General features: G+C 36.0%; 1 protein-coding gene across 41 annotated transcripts in view; it reads right to left on the reverse strand.

Annotated features, from left to right (window-relative positions):
- EMSY (EMSY transcriptional repressor, BRCA2 interacting) overlaps positions 1–23,309 on the reverse strand; it is a 116,866-nt gene that overhangs the window by 14,733 nt on the left and 78,824 nt on the right. For 31 of the 41 annotated variants that reach the window (XM_035265375.3, XM_009007407.5, XM_078340169.1 and 28 more), the window contains 5 exons: positions 15,183–15,319; positions 11,811–11,984; positions 9,971–10,169; positions 2,376–2,540; positions 448–603 (listed from right to left, as the gene is read on the reverse strand). In XM_035265375.3, the coding sequence (XP_035121266.1) occupies positions 448–603; positions 2,376–2,540; positions 9,971–10,169; positions 11,811–11,984; positions 15,183–15,319 (831 nt within the window). The remainder of the gene's footprint in view (positions 1–447; positions 604–2,375; positions 2,541–9,970; positions 10,170–11,810; positions 11,985–15,182; positions 15,320–23,309) is intronic. The other 10 variants (XM_078340184.1, XM_035265378.3, XM_078340182.1 and 7 more) reach the window with 1 other exon arrangement.

Raw genomic sequence — 23,309 nt, forward strand, 5'->3', positions numbered from 1 at the left:
GTGGCACACACCTGTAGCCCCAGCTACTCAGGAGGCTGAGGCAGAAGGATCACCTGAGCCCAGGAAGTTGAGGCTGCTATAAGTAGTGATCATGTCACTGTACTCCAGCCTGAGCAACGGGAGTGAGACCCTGTCATACACACACAAAAAACCCTCATTCTTAGACAAAAAATATTTTATCCTCTCCCTACAACTGTTGTTGTGTATTCACAAATGTTATTTATGGCTGACTTGTAGTTTTATATTACTTAAAAACTTTGTAACATCCTATTTGTTTTTTCCAAGTCATTAAAGACAGGGTAAATCCCAAGGATGATGTGAATTTGCTCTGAAAACAAACAGGAAAAAAGCTAAAAATATAAAGAATATATTCTCCCCCAAGTAATCACCCCATGAAATCCAGAAAGGTAGTTCTACCTTAACACTATGTTTTAAGAGGACACCTACCAGTAGTGATGTATTCAGCTACTAGTTCTGACTCTACCACAGCAATTGACGGACTCTCAGGAGAATGTCTCTTTTCCTGGGTCATCTGAATAGGCACTGCCATCTGACTCAGGTCAATGGTGGGTTGTCTTGGTTTAGATTCCAATTTTTCCTTTACTGCATAAAAAAGTCGGGGAAAAGTTAACTTTTATTACAACTACCAAAACCAGAGTTGTCCACAGGAATAATGAACCAGACCTCTGGGGTGCCACACTGGCAATGACTAAGCAGACAGTGAATTGAAAATAAGAAAGCAGGTTGCTATGTATGGCTATTTAGTGAACAACTTGCATAACCATACTCAGCAGTCTAGTAAGAAGGACTCACATCCAATAATACAAAAATCATCTCCCTTTTAGCTCTAGACCAAGCAACTGAATTTTTCTCTTGTACACACTCCCCTTAAGGTATTTTCTATATCCTTCTTCGAGGTATTCCCTGATGGTCTTGAGTTCATTAACCTAAAAATGAAGGGTAAATAAGCAGTACATAACATTATTTGCTCTAGGACACATCTACCCAGAATAGCACAAAACAGTGACCAGTTTAATTCGAGCTATTAAAACTTCAAGGTATCTCCAAAGGAATGTTACAATGTCTACGATGTCTTCAACAATTCTTAAAGGATACAAATTTTCCTTGTTAGAAAAAAAAAATGGCTTCTTTGTTTCTACAAAAATATGACAGTCTGATATGACAGTCTGGAATCAAGAATGGTTTACGTGAATAGACTCGCTTTCTACCTTGTTATCAATTTTCCTATAAAATCTATGTGTTCAACGTCCCCACCTTTATAAGAAATCCATTATCAGAAATGGCTGAGTATGTCAACGACAAAGAATTGAGGAAATGCCTAAGGCCAAAAATAACACCAACAGAAGGATTAACCAAAGACTTACATTAAATGCTAGTAATCTTTGGATCTTACAAGGTGGAAGTTACAATAAACAGTAACCAGTAACTAAGTCCACTGAATGTTCATACCCACTGAGTACATAACCTGACAAAATCAGAACAATTATTTAAAACAAAATAAGTAAAACAACAACAAAAATAAATAAATACAAAAGTCACCCTACAGGTAGAGAGGACACTGAACTAGGAACCAAAAGATGAGTCTCTGTCACTAACCAACTGGATAACCTTTCTAGATCTCAGTTTATTTATCCATAAAATGAAAAGGCTGGATGACATAATGGCCAAGGTCATTTAAATACTCTGAAAATCTTTGACCTATTATAATGGAAAAGTCAGTATAACTTCCACAGGTTTGTTCTAGAGTTTATCAATAATATTTAGTAATTAGAAATACTGACAGGATCTTGTTACATGAGGACAACTTTGTGTGACAGCTCAAGTGGCTAACCTATACTATTCAAAGAAGTAAGTCTGAAGATAAAATTAAGACAAATCAGAATGTTAGCAAGGGCCACTAAAGGTGTTTTATGACCACAAAACTGCTCACCAATATCAAGGAAGATGGCAGGGCCCTTCAATCTGCCTCCTGCTATTCTTAAATTGGCTACTGTACTGTATCTAGCCTTGTGCTTAGAGGTGATGGAACTACTCCTTTCTAGTGCTAAGAAACAATAGGACTGTTCAGTTTAAGCAGGAGACAAAGAAGACAGCTGTCAATTTTTTTCTCCTTTCTATAGATAGTTCATCTATACTTTAGTACTCCTATGCACATCTTACTGAACTAACAAGCAAACCAGACTGTACCAATGATTATAGACAAGTCCAGAGGGGGGAAATGTGCTCAAATAATAGCAATAATAATAATAATAATAATAATAAATAATAGTAATAACAATAACAGTGGTAGTATTTTAGCACAACCCATCTCTAGAGAAAACATGCTTCATTCAATTGAGCATGTGAATTCATACCTGTTGTCTGTTGGAGTTCTAACAGAGCTTTGATTGTTGAAGTAGCTGATTGTGATTCACTGGATACATCCTGATAAATTATGGTAGGGCTAGTCTCCATTGCAATCTCATGTTCTGACCAATCCTGACGCCGGGAAGCAATTACATGAACTACAGGCTGGGAATCTGTTTTATATTAGTTAAAAAAAAACAAACCCTATAAACAAAGTTTCTCTTAAAAAAAAAAAAAAAAGCAATTTTTTTGTCTGATTTTTTATATTTCTATTTATTGTAAATTTCATGCTTTATCTCCCCAAGAAGACGATAAGCCCCTAGAGGGCATAATGTCTTTCACTTCTGAATTCACTTATTCATTCACTCATTCATTGATTCCACAAACTGGACACTTATGTGCCAGAATCTACATATGGCATTGAAAATAAAAAGGAGCTGACAGAATAATCAGAGGATGCTTAAGAAGCACACAGTGTGGTTGGGGAGACGGACATGTAAAAAGACAAATTACAATTCAACGTGATAAGTGCTATTATAAATAGATATGCCTTTGTGTAGGTGAGTGCAGGTTTGTGTACGGTAAGAACAAAATGCTGTAGGAGTTTTACTTTCTCCAATGCACCTGAAAATATGTGCTGTATTACAGCCTGAGCATTCTGTCAACACTTATTGGATAGCTGAATTACTGAAGGAAATCCTGTTCACTGCCAGCAAGAAAAGACAGATGACTTAGGCAGCATGATATAACAGGACAAGTGTAGCATCTGGAGTTCAAAGTCATGGGTTATAGCCCCAACTCTATCAATTATTAGCAAATTGATCCTTCGGGTCTTAGTTTCACAACTTCTAAAATGGGACAATAAAAAATTACCTCTCTACCTCACAGGATTTCTGAGTATACAATGAGATGATACATGGAAATGAGCTTTATAAACTATGAAGGCCAAAAGAAAATTTATTATTCTTGCTATTATAACTTGGAGGTTTTCAATTCTGAGACCCTTTTTAGTTTCAAAATAAATTACAAGCCCTAATCCAAGGCTTATTATATTCATGCTATACAGGTACATATATAAATACTAAATTTGTATCAAATCAAGCAACAAGTTACTTTTTTTTTTTTTTTTTTCAGTTTTCCACCTATAAAATAAGCAAGTTGGACTAGACTATTATGAACTTCCTAAACTCCTTTGTCCAAGATGCCATAGAAGAAATTGTGGAGGATATAAAGACATGATTCTTTCTTCTAAATTTGATTATAATGAGGGGAAACATCAAGTAAAGATATATGGCTTTGTAGCCTGGGGCAAATAGCAAATGATTAGGGCAAACAAGACAAACAGAAAGAGGCTGTTTTGAATTGGGATGGTCAATGAAAGCATCACAGAAGAATGAAAAAAATTCAAGTAGCCCCCAAAACAAAAATAAACATAATAAACATTTAATCTGTGAACCTTATATTTTTTAAAGCCACAAAGTTGTTGAAAAATGTTGGGACAAGAAGAACAACTCTTGCAACAAAACAGCCTTCCTGAAAAAAACAAAATCAATATACAATAGATCTAGTATTTTTAATTACCACGAATAAACTATATTTTCCTTCCCAAAACACAAGGTAGAATATATGCCACACTAAAGATGTGTAATTTTCCATTAAATATCCCCAGAAACACAGAAGACCAGATACTATCCTGCAATACTAAATGACATGTGAAGCATATAGCCATTTTCATTTATTCATTTTAAGTAGATATGTAGAATTTAAATGTAAGCAAATTGATTATATTACAAAATCATTCCTTTTATGTAACTTAATCTTTCAAACTTAAGAAATTTTCATAATGATATAGGCAAAGAATGACTTTGAAACCAACCCTACAAGATACACTGAATATCCACAAGGCAGGGACTGTATTTATAGAAATAAAGTAGAAAGAGATAAGAAAAGGAAAACAAATTTCCATAGGAGAGTATCTATCAAAGACCATCATCCCAAACAACATCACCTCGTAAGTACTAGAGAGATTCCTCCATCTCTTTCTGTCTATACTCAGAAAGAGCAGCTGACCATCATAAATATTACCATAGCAACCCTAAGAGCTGTGACAAAAGATGAGTGTGTGAACCTATGTGGAAACCAAGCCTTGAATGATTCTCCCTCCCACTTTTGGTTTATGCTTAGACCTAAATGAATCTACTGGCTACTAAGTCACAGAATGCAATGACTAGGACATCAGGAGCTTGATCTCACCAGTAATGTGCTTATGCACTGTGCATTCATCTAGATTTCCTGTGTCTCTTGCAGATGGTGGCCTGCTATGCCTCAGATGTTTTTCTGCACTCAACAAGTATTTATTGGATACCTACACGTTAGGTACTAGAGATACACACTTTGGTATTATATTCAAAGACAGACTCAGACATCTCTATGGAAGAATAAATATCTCCTATGTCTCTCTTAGAAATGGCCTATATCATACTTTCATAGAATCTTAAGACTTCTCAGTTAGAAGGGATCTTAAAGTTTGTTTAATACTGCCATCAATCTTATACTAAAATCTTCACAATATTCCCATGGGTCTGAGAACTCCAGCACCAAAGTACTCACGACTTTCTAAGACAGTTTCCTTACAACTCTGCATAGTTATGACAATCAGAAAGTTTTTTTCATATTGAGTAGAAACAGGTCTTGTTGTGACTTCTACTTAGTGCTTCTAGTATCTGTTCCTGTAGCCACAAAGACAAATTCTTTTCCTTCTTCCACATCACAGTCCTCAAGATAACTGACAAAACTCCTATGTCCCCACAAATCCAACCAACCTCATCTTCTCTTCTCCATGATAAATATCCTGTCTCCACCAATTATTGCTCATACAGTGATTCCAAATACCTTACACACCTAAATCATTGCTTCTAAACTAAACCTAAGAATGTGTATCCCTTTTATGATGTAATATATACTTTCCCTCTAAAGCATTGTTATAAAGCTCAAGGCCTTCTTAGTATTTAAATGCCTAGACAGCAAGGCCCAAAATGTTCCAGAGAACATTTGTTCCTCAAGATGTTCCGCAAGAAAAAAAAGGTTTCCATGGTCAAAAAGTTGGGGAACATTTTACATTGTATCTTCCACTCTTCATCTTTCATATATATATTAGCACATAATGGCTCTGAAAAGTTCTGCAGTAAGTTTGTTTCTGCTCAATCTGGATTTATTTCCCACCCTCACCTTGACCTACCAAGATCATGAAGCTTCAGAAAGAAATTATCCTAGAAACTAAGTTATGACTTACTCAAAACAATGTCTTTACAAGATACATTTTTGTATCTGACCCATGCCTTATTTCATTATAAATCTCTACCCTTGGTTTTGTCTCCTTTCTTTCTTCCACTTCACTTCATATAATCTTATATTTTAATCTACCTTAAAACCTTTTGGAAACAAAGCAGAGTGTAAATAGTCTTGAATACTTGTTTTGTTTTAAAAAAAATCTGGAACCCATTTCCAAATAAGTTCTAGACTACCCCATTCCTAAATGAGAAAGGGTTTTAAAAGCCCATGTAGGAAGAAAAGCACAAGAACAATGTAAGACATATGACCTCATCTTCAGTAAGTGACCTAGGCAAGTATGGCCTTAATCCATTAGGCTTGGTCACCTAGCTGTATATCCATATCTAAGCAACAGTCATGTATACTACTTACTACTTAAAAGGCCCACTCACAAGATTAGGAGGAACTCCAGGAAAAAAAACCCAACATTTTGGACTCAGGCAACAAAAATACCTTTATACGGCTGAAGCGTAACCCAATGCCACAGTTACGATGGTTGCTGGTCTGCTATTTGTTCATTTGGTGAAACTTAACTGAGTACCTTATCAGTCCTAACTGAACTCTTTGATAAATACCAGATACGTATGAAGATGAATATAATCCTTAAACTCTAGAAGCTAGTAGCCTAGTGGGGAAGAAAACAATTATAATACACAAACAAAACATACAAAATAAAATGATCAATGTTAAAAGAGTTGATAGTACAAAGCAATATTGGAAGCCTAATATAGAAGAATGAATCCTCTTGCAAGGAAAGTCTCAAAATAGATTATATTCTAGCCTGTAAGGAGACAGTTGAGGAATAAAACAGTTGAAGAATAAAAACTTCTCTTCCTTGGGGGTGGAGGACAGTAGGTGACGTTCAGAAACCACAAGTGGAATCAAGGTATTCTCTTGGCATACGCCATCCTTATTCCAGGGCTTGTGTAGCAGAAGTCACCAGAAAAAGGATCTGAAGTCAAGAAAAGATTGATTTTTCCTTAGAGTAAAATGCCAACTATTAAATGTGCAAAGATTAATGAACTTTGGAAAATCATCTATGGATGCTAAAACTACTGGATAAGTGTTTGATGAGGAACATGATATTTATATCATATACCTTCCTACAAATTACTATTAATCTCAAAGGGAAACATGTTAACTTCATAGTGGAGAAAACTAAAAGGCATCATCTTAACCAAGTGATCAATGTTAACATCAACTACGCTGGGACAAACTGACATCATGTTTCCCCTGATAAAACTGAGGATAAAACACCGTATCTGTGGAATTCCCAATGAATCTAATCATGAGAAACAGCAGACAAAACCAAATTGAAGAATATTCTACAAAGTAACTGATCTGTACTCTTCAAATATCAAAGTCAAAAAATACAAAGAAAGGCTGAAGACCTATTCCAGATTAAAGAGAATTTAAAAACCATGACAGTTAAATGCAGCTAAATGCAATGTGGCAATCTGAATTTTACTGAGGACAGGTGAAAACCATAAAGAACATTATTAGATAATTAACAATCGTTGAATATGAATTGTAAATTAGACAATATTATTATAACATTAAAATTCTTGATTTTGATCATTGTATCTCAGTCATAAAGAGAATAATCTGTAAGAAATATAGGCCTACAAATGTAAGTAAATATAAGAAACAAGATAGCTCAACTTACACTCAAATGGTTAAGAAATTTTAAAAATATACACACACATAGCAGAAGGGAGACAGAAAATCAACAACAAAGCAAATGGGGAAAAATGTAAATAAGTAGCGAATCTAGGGATTGAGTATATATAGGAGTTCTTTTTACTATTCTTTCAACTGTTCTGTAATTTTGAAGTTATATCAAAAGAAAAGGTTACTTTAAAAAGAAAAAAGTGGCGAAGAACTACAAAAGCAACAATGTAACAGAAAAATAAACTGCAATGTAGTACTTACATTCTCAGTAAGTAGGAAGTAGTCATATACTTTAAAAATCAGCATGACCTGAGATTAACCAACATCTTAATCCCTTTCTCTTTAAATCACAGCATATATATTCCCAGACCCAGTCTCTGTAAAAATGTAGTAAGCAGCTATACAAAGAGATAAGGAGAGCAGCAAACATATTATAAAAATGTGCTTTATAGTCAACTACTCTAAATTGTGAATTTTTCTGCCAGAGAATATTTTTAAAAGTAATATACAATGAAAGATACATTAGGTTGGTGCAAAAGTAATTGCAGGTTTGCCATTAAAAGTAATGGCAATTGCTTCTAAATAAAAATAGAAGACACAAACATATGTCCCATTCTTGGAATAAAAACTGAAGATTCAGCTGGGGTGGTGGCTCACGCCTATAATCCCAGCACTTTGGGAGGCTGAGGCAGGTGGATCACCTGAGCTCAAGAGTTCAAGACCAGCCTGGCCAATATGATGAAACTCCATCTCTACTAAAAATACAAAAAATTAGCTGGGCATGGTGGCACACGTCTGTAATCCTGATTATTCAGGAGGCTGAGGCAGGATAATCTCTTGAACCCAGGAGACAAAGGCTGTAGTGAACCAAGATCACACCACTGCACTCCAGTCTGGGCAACAAGAGCAAAACTCCATCTCAAAAAACAAAAACAAAAACCGGAAGATTCAACTAATGAATGGCTTGTTTGGGAAGTACTAATTGGTTTACAGCTCTTTTAGGACAGGATTAACAATTTCAAAGAATAACCTGGGATTATGGATATATAGACTTCTACTGTTCATGTCCCCTTTTTGCATCAATTCATACTAAACATTTTACCCGCCCTCTTTGAAAATATTATCTTGAGGGCAAAAAAAGCCAGTATTATTCAAGAAACTGCAGACCAAAAGAAGTGATTAGAAATTAAGCATCATTCAAGTGTAACCACTGCTGGTTGACTTGACTCAAAGTCAGTACAGAATGATAAAGTCAATCTTAGCAAACTGATTCAGAAAATATTACTATCATTGATAATATGTTAAAGGAAACTATCCACTCTTCATGACTACCATATTATGTTTGACAAAATCAACATTTTCATTTATTTTTAATTGATGAATTTTCAGTGAACATTTTGAATCCTTTCTTATCCTCTCCTCTCTTTACTGGAGTGTCAACTTTCAGCCTTTAGCATATTTTTGTTTGTTACTAATAAAATTATTATATTAGAGTTGTATATGTATTTTTAAAATCCCTATTCTAGATCTAGATTTTACACTCCTGGAGGGCAAGAACTATATTTTACTCCTCTCTAGGGTCTAGCACAATGCTTAGTATGTAGTATAAACTAATAAATAATTGTCAAATTGAATTAATGGGCAATGTGAACCATGTAAAACTAATCTGGGAAGACTCCACCAAAGACTTAAAATAATAGTGTTTGCACAATATGAAGACTGTGTATGAGAAAAGTGAAGTTGCTAAGAAAGCACTCCAGAGAGGATAATGGGGAGGCAGAGAGAGAGAATGGGCTGTGGAAAGAACACGGGAAGATAAACAGCTTTGCTTAGATGCATCAGAGTACACAAGCACAGACATAAATGTACCACCCAACAATAAGAGGCAGTTAAGATAACTGAAATACATGAATACTAGATTTGTAGAAGGTCTCAAAGCTTATGATCATGAGTTTATTTCAAGGGACTTCCTAGAAGAGTAACATAATTCAAACAGCACTGAAGACAAAGAGTTTCCTACTGTAGAATCCAGCTTCATAGCTCTTTCCTTATAATTAGGACAACCATATGATTATCTGGGATAATCATTTCAGAGTGAAAGGGAGTACTTTAATAATTGTACCAGAACAACATAAACTAGGACTTGTCCCATACAGTCAGTCACCCTACTTACAGCCTGCCTAAAGTCTACCTCTAGCCACCTTGATTCTTTCTCAGGGTACAGCAACAACCATTTCAAAATGTATATTCACTTCTTTGCATACTTTTTCTCCTACTTACCCAAACCAGACAGGAAGAATATGGAATTTACCATCTAGGAATCATATCCCTATCCAGTTTAATATTACCTACCTGATAGATGAATCATCTAAAGTTTACCAATTATTTGATGAACATATGCCATGCAAGAAATAATGGTAACCTTTACCAAAAATAAAATTTCAGCTCACCGATTTAACAATAAACAACAACAAAAAAATAAAGCCAAAAGAGTTGACAAAACATACAGTTTGTTGTGAAATGCATAAAAGCAACCTCTATTTTAGAACTTGGGCACTATGTCAGTAGTACTTACACAAATCAGAAGTAAAACAGATCTTACCTTGGGAACTCTGGGAGGACTCTGTAGAAGAGGAACTACTGTCTGTATAACTCTGTGGTTCTTCTTTTCCTTCCTGAATAGATGAATTACCAGCCTCTGCTACCCTGGATGCTTGCTGCAGTGTTTCTGTTACTAGCTGTCTTGTTTGTTCACTAACAACTGTCGCTTGAAAAGTCACTGGTTTGGGTTTAATAAGAACCTAGAAGAAAAGCAGAAATATACTGAGATGAAATTTTACAACACGATTTTAAAATGCTATACTTCTAGGTCATAAATACTTTCCTGGTATGGAAAATATTCTGTACATTATGCTTTTTAGGCATAGCATTGCTCATCAAAGAGTAATTCAATCTACAGACAAATTACAGTGTAAGCCAAATACAATGTTTTAAGTGGTACATGCCAGACTGCAATAGCCATGACTCTGACAAGAACTTTTGTGCCTGTTTTTTCTTGTCTAAAGACTTCAGGAGTCATTTTACAATCTGTAGGCTATATAGTAAAATGATAGCCACAAGTTGAGGATGGCAGAACAAAAAGACACAAGGAATTTAGATTCCCAGTAGAATTTTTGTGCTGCCATATCAGTCTAGGATTTCCTTCCTCTGAACTTGTATTAATATAATAAAAATAAAACCCTAATCTGCAACAGCCAATTTCTTTAAGTTTTTTTTTTATTAGAAACTAAATCAAATTCCTAACTGACACATCTTCATAACGTAAACTTGCTTGGGACCTAAAGTAATCTTTGCTGAAATCCTCAGATTAATATTGATTTAGACAACTATCAGAAGCAACATGGAACATATGTTGGATCAACTCCTGGCAAAACTCAAAAACAGACACTGAAACAAGTGAAATGGGAGAAAATTTTCAAAATGGCCATTCCACTTCAAAATCTGAACTCTAGGAGTTCATTTCAATTGGGTCCATAAAATAAAAAATGTTACCTCATTACAATTATTTTTGTTTCTACCAAATATAAGACTCTAAAACTTCTCAGACTCTATTAAGTTATCCATTTCCAAGAGTTAAGAAGGAAAACATGGTTTATATCATATCTTAGATGATAAATCAAATGAAATTATTACAATTGAACTACATAGGAAATATGGACTTGTCACAAAGCTTATTTCTTTAAATATGTATTTGTACTTTTAGAATCTGTTCTGAAGGAACAGATTCTAAAAGTAAATTAGTAGTTTATAGGTAAATGAATACCTTTTACAAAATTTCTAGGATGGCATTTCTCAACCAAAACTGATACTGTTTCCCTCGATGTTCTCAGAAAAGCAAAGTACCTACAGAATAAACAATATCCTAGCAACACTTTAATTAAATCCTGAGCCTCAAATTCCAAGGCAAACTTTCAGAAAAGTTCCCCTTATCTTCTATTGGTTGAAAAATAAATACATCTCTAGCTTATAGATTATAAAGGTTTCAAGCAAAGCTAATTTTATAAGTAAATAAAATGCTTTTGAAGGCCATGGTAGCTTATAAAATAAATTTTTTCTTTGAGTGATTCTGAATGACTGCGATCCTCCCTCAACCACACCCCTCAAATCACAAAATACACATTCAGCAAATTGTATTCCCAGGTAATTCTTTTCCCATAATCTTTACTGATAGCATGACATAAATATTTAGATATCTTTAAGAAAGTACTGAAAAGAGAAATAGAAGTTTTGATGATACGTGAATAATTAACACATTCAAACATAACTTTTGACAATCTGATTTCTTAATGACTGCTATTCTTTTCCTTCAAATTTCTACCTGGGGATTTTAGGAATAGAAAATATTTAAGAGCCAAGAAAAATCACCATATCTTATAGCATACCTGCGTTTTCCCTTGCTGCCCATAAACAATTTTTGTTGGGATGATTTTAGCTGCTGGTTGAACTGTGGAACCTATTCCTTTTGGCTGAGTTACAATCATTTTGGTGATGGGTCTTGTAGCAGTGATGATAGCTGGCTTTGCTCCTGTTGGCACTGTCTGAATAGTCTTTTCTCCCTAAATTGAAGTCAATGATTATATAAGAGATTTATAGCATATAAATGATAAAATCTGTCCTCTTACTGAAAAATCAGTCAGGTTTTACCAGGATGATGGAAAAAGGGCTGAGGATTATATAACAAGGTATAATATTTCCAGGAAATCAAAAATCCTAGACTTGGTTAAAAGGATCTAGGAAATCATCTGACCAACTTTCTATCCAAAGAAGGAATTAATTATTCTCTGATAAGTGACTTTTTAAAAATTACCTCATGTAAAAATACTTAATGCATGGTCCCATTCATGGAATACATATATTACAATTATAATAGAATCAGAAAATTCTGGAAGCAGGTATAGTAAACTGCCAATGCTTGTCTCTAAGAACTGGGATTATAAGTCTCATCCCTCACATTCATATTTATTTTCTAATTTATCTGAAATGAATATTTGTGTAATTAGAAAATTGCTGTGCAATATACTAGTTGCTAAATGTATACACATAAAATAAATCCCCTAAGTTCTACATATATGAAATTATAAGGATATATAGTAGAATGTCTACATGAAAAAGTATGGGCACGCAAAATCAGCAGAGGTATTAACATTCTTTCTAAGGTTATATATAGGAAAAATTTGATGAACCTATGCCATAAGGAAAGAATGTTATATATTATTAATAATACATAAGATTATACATAGAAGAAAAGGAAAGGAAAACTCAAGGTGCTGCATATGTTTTACTATTCATATATAACTAATATCATTTCAGTCTATTAACTAAATAGCTTATATCCATTAACTTTACACCATTTTCTATACTTTCACCTGTTTTATTCTTAAGTACCATTTTCTGGTCACTCATGAAATCAACACCTTTTTACATAAACTTAACTAACTTAAGTTCAAATACAGTGATTTTACTAAATTATTAAAATTTTAAAAATTAAAATCCATAAACTTAAAATGGAAAAGATCTGAGAATTTTCACCTCATCAGTTTTCCTTAATTTTTAGCCAGCATCATCTAAATGTGTGGCTATCTAAACTTAGCAGCCAGTAAAAACAAAGCACCCAGGTAAGCTGGCTGGTTAAAAAGCAATCACTGTGAAGTCAGAACTAAATATAATTACAAAAATCACAAGTTTATCTGCTGTAATTATCTATGGGAAACATATAGTGTCTGCCAATTGTGCTATTACTTATTCCAACACAAGCATACTCTTCACAGCACCATCTCTGGAAAGAGCTCTAGTTCGTTTGCCAAGAGCCACCAGTTTGCAAATGAGCATGCCTATCTACTAAATACCTCAAAGGAACCTGTCCAAGTATGATGACCCATTTAAGCCAGACAAAACCAACTAGCAGGCTGTTTTTCAAAAAGCTCTTCTGATGTGTGTTGTGGGCACGCACAGGTGAGCAAGTTGTGAGTAGAGGTGATTGTGCCTATGTGGTCTTTGGCAGTGGTAGCAGGGGCAGAGTCTCGCTCTGTCACCCAGGCTGAAGTACAGTGCCAAGATCTTGGCTCACTGCAACCTCTGCCTCCCAGGCTCAAGTGATCCTCCACCTCAGCTTCCCAAGTAACTGGGACTACAGGCGCATACCTCTACACTAATTTTTGTGTATTTTGTAGAGACGGGGTTTCACCATGTTGCTCAGGCTGGTCTCAAACTCCTGGGCTCAAGTGATCCACCTGCCTTGGCCTCCAAAAGTGCTGGGATTACAGGCATGAGGCTCCACACCCAGCCCAGAAGATGGTCTTATACACTGATTTGCTGGTTTTACTAGCATTGCCTTTGTCAAGCGGTTATCAGCGATATCGAACAGCTATGAGTCACACATTACTCTGACATGTCTGTGAACAAAGGGCTAGAATACAAAGCATCCTTTCTTATATATCAAGTTCTTTGACATTGTAAACCACATTACAAAGGGTTTTGAAAATCCAAACTCTAATCCTGGCTTTACTTTTGGTTTACCATGTAAATTCTGGCTAGGAACAATCTGTTTTCTCACACATTGAAAAAATCTAATGCTGGACCCTTACCAACACTGTAAAGACTGTGATGCCTAAGAAGCTTTTATGAGATCTACTTAAGTGAAGTATAGCATTCCATTTGCTAGTGAAGTCAGGCAAGGCAGGGACACCAACAAGCCTAAACAGTTAAGAACCAAGAATAACAAGAAGAAAACCTATGACTGAGGAATTCCTATGTGCCAGGCAATATTCTAAGCACTTTCACAATTGCTACCAGTTACTGAACAACCTCACTGGTAAAGATCATCAACCCCAAAGTGCGAATGAGGAAATTAAGAATGACAGAGGTTGGATGTAACCCAAGGTCAAACAACTACAACTACAATATAGAGAAACGAAGTCCCGGTTTGTCTAATTCCAAACATTCTACCAACTGCCTTCAGAACTACAAATGAATCCCTTACTTATTTGATTTTTTTTTTTTTTTTTTTGAGGCAAGGTCTTACTCTGTTGCTTAGTCTGGAGTACAGTGGCATGATCATGGCTCAAAGCAGCCTCAAACTCCTGGGCTCAAGCAATCTTCCCACCTTAGCCTCCCAAGTAGCTGGGACTACAGGTACATGCTACCACACCTGGCTAATTTTTAAAATAAATCTTTGTAGAGGTGGGGTCTTGCTTTGTTGCCAAGGATGGTCTCGAACTCCTGGCCTAGAGCAATTCTCCCACCTCAGCCTCCCAAATAGCTAGGATTACAAGCATGTGCTACCATACACAGCCTGACTTTATTTTCTAATAGCACAAAGAGGTAAAAATGGGGGAAAAAAATGAAAGTAACAAATCTCCATCAATTAATTTAGTCTTAATCCCAAATATTTCTCTTTGCCTAGCCTAAGCCAAATACTAGGTCAGTATCTATTAATCATAAGCAGGAATAAAACAGTGCTCCAACAGAAGTCCCCCTACAGTTAAGCCAATGGAATTCTCTCTCTGGACAAAGCTAAGCATCTAAATCATGGTCACAAGCAACCTAGCTATGAGCAAGTATGAGCAACATGCTTTAGAAATTACTGTGAAAAATGGCATTAGTTGGTGGTACTTTAACAGTTATTATATCACAGCAGTGGTAAATCAAGCCATTCTGGCCATTGTGGGGTTCTCAAGTCCTTGTACAAATATTTGTATAGCTGGTCTTTAAATCCTCTGTGAATTGCTAAGTCTGCAGTTGAAGCTCTTACTTACTCCAGCATTTAGCAACGTTGTGACAACATTTTTGCCGGGGAGGCCTTGAATGGTTGTTCCTTTTCCTGTAGTCTTTTGTACAACAATCACATTGGGCTTGGAAGTCATTGGGATTGTAGTGATTTTGGTAGTCGTTCCTTAGAGAAGGGGGAAAGAAAAGGAGGCCTAAGTTAAGGACTAGAGACACTTGGTTATTTCTATTTCTATTATACACATTTAATACATAAATAGTAAATGTTATCCCTAGATGACACGAAAGCTGTCATGATGATAAAAATGAAGGCTTGAAATAGTAAGTTACAAGTCGTACCAGAATGAGAGAATATTAAGAATTTACTCTTAAAGCAGTCATCTTTTTAGAATCTGAGAACCTATACACCAAACTCAGAATCTTAAAAACATCAGTTTCACCTTCAATATTCTTTGTCTGACTAGTTAAAATAAAACAAATCAGAATCTCTATTCCATGACATTTATTTCCCCCAAATCCACTATTATATCTGTGACTGAAGTGATGGGAAAACCTTTCAAATAAGAATATGAGGTAAATACATAAATTTACATAACATTAGACTCTAGAAAAAAATTTATGAAAAGAAACAAGCCATATATTTTTCTGTGATTAAAAAAAAAAAAAAAAACAAAGTAGGCCAGGCATGGTGGCTCACACCCATAATCCAAGCACTTTGAGAGGTCAAGGTGGGCAGATTGCCAGAGGTCAGGAGTTCAAGACCAGCTTGACCAACATGGTGAAACTCTGTCTCTACTAAAACTATACAAAATTTAGCTGGGTGTGGTGGCGGGTACGTGTAATCCCAGCTACCTGGGAGGTTGAGGCAGAAGAATCATTTGAACCCGGGAAGTAGAGGTTGCAGTGAGCTGAGATCGCACCACTGCACTCCAGCCTGGGCTACAGAGCAAGAATCCTCTCAAAAAAAAAAAAAAGACAAAGTAAAGGATATGCAAAACAAGTCACAGATTCAGTGTATGCTTTCGTAATCTGCAGCAATCTGGAGACTGAGAGGATAAAACTCTAATTTACATATATAAACTTATACTGTCAACTATTAAGATCTATCTAATAGGTCTATACCAACTGATCCAAACCCAGTATTATTTTGCCCTCTCCCACACATCATTCCATAATTAACTTCTCTTCTACCTATCAAATCCACCTTCCAATCTTCAGATGTAAATTCTGGATTAAATTTTTGATTCATTCCTTGTCTTTTTCTCTTTTTAAAAACATTTTATTTTTATTTATGTATTTTTAAGGCAAGGTCTTGCTCTGTCACCCAGGCGGGAGTGCAGTGGAGCAACCACAGCTCACTAAAGCCTTGACCTCCTGAGCTCAAGTTGTCCTCCCATTTTATGTATGTATTTATTTATTTATTGAGATGAGGTCTCACTATGTGGCACTGGATATTTATTTATTCATAGAGACGAGGTCTCACTATGTGGCCCTGACTGGTCTCAAACTCCTAAGCTCAAGTGATCCTCCTACCTCATCTTCACAAAGTGCTGGGACTACAGGTGTGAGCCACTGTGCCTGGACTTCCTTTTCTTTCTACTTATTTAATAGAGCCAGGGTCTCAGTCTGTTACCCAGGCTGGAGTGAAGTGGCGTGATCATATCAACTGCAGGCTTCAACTCCTGGGCTCATGCAATCCTCCCACCTCAGCCTCCTAAGCACCTAGGACTACAGGTGTGTACCACCACGCCTGACTAATTTCTGTATTTTTTGGTAGAAACTGGGGTCTTACTACATTGCCCAGGCTGATCTTATACTCCTGGCTTCAAGTGATCCTCCTGCTTCAGGCCCCCAAATTGTTAGAATTATAGGCATGAGCCACCAGTCTTGGCCTGTTTCCTTGTCTTAACTCCCTATACCTCTCAACAAGATGAAAGCCACTTAATCTCCACACTGTACCTTTTTACAATCCTCAGTGCTTAGCACAGTGGATGACTATTACTTGGCAATCGTTGTCCAAAGAGTATGTGAATGAACTTAATTTGTCACCAACATGTGTCTTCTTTCAAACTGTTATCAAAGCCAGCTCAAGAGCTTCAACTCCTTTCCCAAACTTTCTCCCTATTTCACATTTCTCTATCATGCCAACAGCTCTGGTGCTTCCTATCATATCAAACATCCTTAAAAAACTAACTTTATCATGCCAAGAACCTGTAACATGTTAACTGGTTAAAAACCTCCCTAATTTCCCACATCCCCAATTCTAACTTTCCCTCATGCTTCAAAATCCTACAAACGAGTAAATCTGGAAGAAATGGATAAATTCCTGGACACTTGCACTCTCCCAGGACTAAACCAGGAAGAAGTTGAAACACTGAATAGACCAATAACAAGGTCTGAAGTTGAGGCCACAATTAATAGCCTACCAACTAAAAAGAGTCCAGGTCCAGACGGGTTTACAGCTGAATTCTATCAGACATACAAAGAGGAGCTAGTACCATTCCTTCTGAAACCATTCCAAACAATACAAAAAGAGGGAATCCTCCCCAACTCATTTTATGAGACCAACATCATCCTGGTAACAAAACCTGGCAGAGACACAACTAAAAAAGAAAACTTCAGGCCAATATCTGTGATGAACATTAATGCAAAAATCTTCAGTAAAATACTGGCAAACAGAATGCGACAGCAAATAAAAAAGCTTATTCATCATGATCAAGTAGGCTTCATCCCAGGGATGCAAGGCTGGTTCAACATATGCAAGTCTATAAACATAATCCACCACATAAACAGAACCAAAGACAAAAACCACATGATTATCTTAATAGATACAGAGAAGGCCTCTGACAAAATTTAACAGCACTTTATGCTAAAACTCTCAATAAACTAGGTGTCAATGGAACATATCACAAAATAATAAAAGCTATTTATGACAAATCCACAGCCAATATCATACTGAACGGGCAAAAACTGGAAGCATTCCCTTTGATATGTGGCACTAGACAAGGATGCTCTCTCTCACCACTCCTATTCAATGTAGTATTAGAAGTTCTAGGCAAAGCAATCAGGCAAGAAAAAGAAATAAACGCATTCAATTAGGACAAGAGGAAGCCAAAATGTCTCTATTTGCAGACAGCATGATTGTATATTTACAAGACCCCATTGTCTCAGCCCAAAATCTCCTGAAATTGATAAGAAACTTCAGCAAAGTCTCAGAATACAAAATCAATGTGCAGAAATCACAAGCATTCCTATACACCAATAACAGACAAACAAGAGAGCCAAATCAAAAGTGAACTCCCATTCACAATAGCTACAAAGAGAATAAAATACCTAGGAATACAACTATCAAAGGATGTAAAGGACCTCTTCAAGGAGAACTACAAACCACTGCTCAATGAAATAAGAGAGGACAAAACAGATGGAAAAACATTCCATGCTCATGGTTGGGAAGAATCAATATTGTGAACATGGTCATACTGCCCAGAGTACCTTACAGATTCAACGCTATCCCCATCAAGCTACCAACGACCTTCACAGAACTGGAAAAAACCACTTCAAACTTCATATGGAACCAAAAGAGAGCCTGCATAGCCAAAACAATCCTAAGCAAAAAGAACAAAGCTGGAGGCAACATGCTGCCTCAAACTATACTACAAGGCTACAGTAATCAAAACAGCAAGGTACTGGTACCAAAACAGAGATATAGACCAATGGAACAGAACAGAGGCCTCAGAAGCAATACCACACATCTACAATCATTCAATCTTTGACAAACCTGAGAAAAGCAATGGGGAAAGCATTCCCTGCTTAATAAATCATGTTGGGAAAACTGGCTAGTCATGTGCAGAAAACAGAAACTGGACCCCTTCCTGACACCTTACACTAAAATTAACTCCAGGTGGATTAAAGATCTAAACATAAGACCTAACACAATAAAATCCCTAGAATAAAACCTAGGCAAAACCATTCAGGACATAGGCATAGGCAAGGACTTCATGGCTAAAACACCAAAAGCAATGGCAACAAAAGCTAAAATAGATAAATGGTATCTAATTAAACTCCAGAGCTTCTGTACAGCAAAGGAAACAATCATTAGAGTGAACCAATAACCAACAAAATGGAAAAAATTTTTGCAATCTACCCATGTAACAAAGGCCTAATATCCAGAATCTACAAAGAACTAAAACAGATTTACAAAAAAAAGGCCATTCAAAAGTGGGTGAAGGACATGAACAGACACTTTACACAGGAAGACATACATGAGACCAACAAACATGAAAAATGCTAATCATCACTGGTAATCAGAGAAATGCAAATCAAAACCCACATTGAGATACCATCTCATGCCAGTTAGAATGGCAATCATTAAAAAATCTGTAGGCAACAGATGCTGGAGACGATGTGGAGATATAGGAACACTTTTACACTATTGGTGGGAGTGCAAATTAGGCAACCATTGTGGAGGACAGTGCAGCGATTCCTCAAGGACCTAGAAATAGAAATAGCATTTGACCCAGCAATCCCATTACTGAGTATTTACCCAAAGAATTTAAATTGTTCTATTATAAAGACATATGCACATGTATGTTCATTGAGGCACTGTTTACAATAGCAAAGACCTGGAACCAACCCAAATGTCCATCAAAAATAGACTGGATAAAGAAAATGTGGCACATATACACCATGGAATGCTACACAGCCATAAAAAACAATGAGTTCGTGTCCTTCATAGGGACATGGATGAATCCGGAAACCATCATTCTCAGCAAACTGACACAAGAACAGAAAATCAAACACTGCATGGTATCACTCATAGGTGGGTGTTGAATGATTAGAACACGAGGACACAGGGAGGGAAGCATCACACACTGCAGTCAGTTGGGGGGGACTAGGGGAGGGACAGTGGGGGTAGGGAAGGTGGGGAGGGATAACGTGGGGAGAAATACCAGATATAGGTGATGGGGGGCAGGAAGGCAGCAAACCATCTTGCCATGTATGTACCTATGCAACAATTCTGAATGATCTGCACATGTACCCTAGAACCTAAAGTACAATTAAAAAAAAAGAAAGAAAAAAATATATAATCTGTCCCTTAATCTACTATTTTGATATAATTAGTGTATACTCCAGAGTACACACCATAAACTTTAATCTAACAAGTAACTTCTTCCTTATGGCTTCCCATGACCTACTACTACACAAAGCCCAAACTCCACGGCCTAGCTTTCCAGGCTTTGTTAAACCTTAATTTTTAGAATTAACTAACATTTGCCTCTCCTATAAGTGTTGGTTTCCACATTGGTCTTTGAGCATACAAATCCCAATGTTACTTTTGCTTCTATAGTTTCCTCTGCCTATGAAAACAGGCATGTCATGTTCTTTTTCTATAGGCCTGTATATCATTTATCAAATGACTAGTCACAGAACAATTACTCGGTAAAAACATGGGTAATATATCATCAAAAAATAATTAAACAAAATTTTGTTATTTTCCACTGGGAAACCTTAACATTCCTTACTAAAGTTTCATAAACAAAGTTACACTAAGAATAAGAATATTCTAATTATATGTTAATTTTGGCAATACTGCTACAAAAAATATCTTTATAATATGCTCACTATTATATAATGTCTCATTAGTCCAAGGTAACATACTCTGAGGTTACACAAGAGAGCGTTTTTATCTATGAACTGGCTTCGCAACTGTTTTTCCATTTATTTGTAGTCTCTGAATAGTGAGCTGTTAAGCACTTCAAAACCTAAGCTGCCTATGATTCACTTATACTAACTTTTACTCTTAATTAACTCTAATCCTTCACATATGATTAACTCTATGGGCCTCTTTTGACATGGTTTTGTATGACCTCTTTTGACATGGTTTTGTACGACCTCTTTTGATATGATTTACTATGCTTTTGACTTTATACCAAAGTACAAGGACCACTTTTTGACAAAACTGGCTTAACAAATGAATTGTATTTGTACCTACTAAAATGTCTAATCCTTTCCATTACAAAGGTTTTTCAATTTACAAGATAGTTGCAAACCAAGTCCACAAGTTTAACAAAATGTGGTGGGGGTGGCAAATGTTAGAAAATAGAAGAAAAAAGAATAGCATAAAAAAAAGCAACTCTAACATTATATTAAAATAGAAACAATTTATAATTGATAGAATGATCAATTATAAATGTCTGAAATTCCAATGAACATGTTTCTGTGTCAGGGGATACCTACATTATATTAAAGAAGTATTGCTCATTAAAAAAAGTCACCCTCTGCTTTCACAGTAGTCTGTAGTTCTCATGGTTACAATTGAATTATACAAGCTCATTTGTTTAGCTTCTTGAGGGCAGAGAATAAAAACTCATATATATTTTCATCTGTATCACAACACACAGGCACAGTATCTGGCCCACTTGTCTAGTCTTCACTTATAAAACAATCAAGACATAATAGGTGCAAATAATTGTCAATCTCATTTGGATCACAATGGCTACGATAGTGATGCATCCCAGGTATTCTTATTTTTTAAAAAGATGCCTAAAGTTTGGGCATTATAATAGGTAGGCTTAAAAAAGAACACAAATTTACTGGCTCAGATTTTATTATTCTATTTACAGATTCTAAAATCACCTGACAATCTTGGTCTTTAAGTAATGTTTTATGTTGCTTTACTCAAAGAATAAATGAATGAAAAACATCAAGAGAATTAAAATAAAGTTTTGCTATTGTCACAGGTTGTCATAATGTCCTCAGAACCAAGGTAGTGAGTTCATCTCTGAAGAATCCAATACAATTATTCAAGTAACCCTCAGTGAAGCTCACAAAAAAACTTACAAATCTGATAATCTCATATATATACATGTAAATATTTGACTCAATAAAATATGAATTGTTGGGGTGTGGTGATTCACGCCTACAATACTAGCACTTTGAGAGCCCGAGGTCAGGAGTTAAAGACCATCCTGGCCAGCATGGTGAAACCCTGTCTCTATTAATAATACAAAAATTAGCCAAGCATGGTGGCAAGTGCCTGTAACCCAGCTTCTCAGGAGGCTGGGGCAGAATTGCTTGAACCCGGGAGGCAGGGGTCGCAGTGAGCAGGAATCACACTACTACATTCCAGCCTGGGTGACTGAGCAGGACTCTGCCTCAAAAAATGTGTGTGTGTGTGTGAATCAACTATAAAAAAGACAGTCATGGCTTCCATTTAATTGCTTATTCTAATAAAAAGAACAAAGTGACCTTTATAGAAAGTACTTTGGAAGCATTAACTTGCATTCTAGGATATTTATAAGAGGAAATAAGAATTCCACAAAATAATTTACCTGTAATAATGTTCATCATAGGATTATTTATCATGACACCCATACACAAAAGACAACCTGTAAGCAACCTAAAACTTTCTACAATAAGCAAATGATTAAATAATGAGGGGGTGTCAAAATACAATTACTAGTATGGGAAAATAATCAACATTATTACATGAAACATGGAAAAAATCTAACTATATTGGATCCCAATTTAATGAAAAAAATATATATATATACACACATACATAAACACATTTAAACAAACAAACGAACAGAAAAAGAAATGAAAAGAAATATACCTAAATTTTAACATGGTCCTATGGATAGTAAAAATCATAGGTTTTAATTTTCTTTGAACCTTGCTGTAGTTTCCAAATCCCCCCACAATTAGAGGGAAAGTACCTTTTTTAAGACTTCTATTCTTATAGCTAGATGTTTGAGTGTATTTTAAGAAAACAGCCAGGCACGGTAGCTCACGCTCGTAATCCCAGAACACTGGGAGGCCAAGGTCGGCAGATCGCTTGAGTTCAGGAGTCTGAGACCAGCCTGGGTAACATGGCAAAACCCGTCTCTAGAAAAAATAAAAAAATTAGCCAAGCATGGTGGTGTGGGCCTGTAGTCCCAGCTATCTGGGAGGCTAGGATGTCAGGACTGCTTGAGCCCAGGAGGCTGATGCTATAATAAGCTGATCATGCCACTGCACTCTAGCGTGGCCAACAGAGACTGTCTCAAAAAAAAAAAAGGAAAGTACTTCCTTTTTGTTTTGGGGAGATGGGACCCCAGAAAAAGCATCTTCTCATGGATGAAGGCAGAAACTATCTAAATTCATTCAACCAGGCT

This window comes from Callithrix jacchus, chromosome 10, assembly GCF_049354715.1.
Source record: "Callithrix jacchus isolate 240 chromosome 10, calJac240_pri, whole genome shotgun sequence".
Lineage (NCBI taxonomy): Eukaryota > Metazoa > Chordata > Mammalia > Primates > Cebidae > Callithrix > Callithrix jacchus.